The sequence below is a fragment of the Cynoglossus semilaevis genome, chromosome 8 (assembly GCF_000523025.1).
Source record: "Cynoglossus semilaevis isolate Cse_v1.0 chromosome 8, Cse_v1.0, whole genome shotgun sequence".
NCBI classification, from domain to species: Eukaryota; Metazoa; Chordata; class Actinopteri; order Pleuronectiformes; family Cynoglossidae; genus Cynoglossus; species Cynoglossus semilaevis.
Window position 1 is genome coordinate 3791668 of NC_024314.1, and position 847 is coordinate 3792514.

Here is an 847-nt window from a genome sequence, read left to right on the forward strand (position 1 = left end):
TCAATTACCCTGTGGTCAGTCTGTGGCATTTGGTGCCTTTTTTTACCCTGTTTTTGTTATCTTTTATATGTTTACTGTATCTATGCAGCAACAATAATCTGTTTTTGGGTCTTGAAAATCAGTGATCCCAGACAAGGGCGCTGCCAGGAATTCTGGGCCCCATAGAAGGATATGACAATATATTTTCATATGTATGTATTTGTTCATATAATATTCAAAATATTTATGGGGGCCACTATCAGTCAGGGGGTGTTGGAATCATCTTAACTTCCCCAGCCCATACAGCGCCACCGATCCCTGGTGCAGATTAAAGGAGGGCATTTCCTGACCACATTTGACCAGAAGATGGCAGCATTGTATTATTTTTCCATTCTATCTCAGACGATTAAAAACAAGGCAGAGCCCACACACACACACACACACACACACACACACACACACCTACAGACACGTACACACATAAAGGCATCATCATCCCAGCGACTGGCATCCGAGCAATGTCCGAGCAGCTCGTGGTAGAAGAATATGGACACAGAGCCTCGGAGCTAAGACCAGAGATGTAGGAGTCAGGATGCCCCGGCACCGTGTGTGGCGTTTGCTCCTCTTCCTGCTGTCGGTGGTCGCTGTTCAGGATCTGGCTTTGGCCAAATCTCTGCCGGATCAGGGAGCGTTTGGTAAGCTCGACACACAAGAGGATGCAGCACAATGAGGAGATGGGAGTGGTTGCTGTTTTACTGCTTTTGTCGACACGCGCTTCTGTCGCTGCTCGCTGTCTTTCTGTCTGTCTCCGGACGCTGTAAGACCACGGTCCGCCTAGGGACGTATATTCGTGGGAAGAGGGTTTGAT

The 847-nt window shown here is 47.9% G+C and overlaps 1 protein-coding gene across 1 annotated transcript in view; it reads left to right on the plus strand.

Annotated features, from left to right (window-relative positions):
• Window positions 1–407: 407 nt before the first annotated feature.
• The window catches only part of fam171a2b (family with sequence similarity 171 member A2b), a 9294-nt gene continuing 8854 nt past the window's right edge, over window positions 408–847 (plus strand). The window contains exon 1 of the mRNA XM_025057674.1: window positions 408–674. Within this exon, the coding sequence (XP_024913442.1) occupies window positions 572–674 (103 nt within the window). The 5' untranslated portion in view covers window positions 408–571. The remainder of the gene's footprint in view (window positions 675–847) is intronic.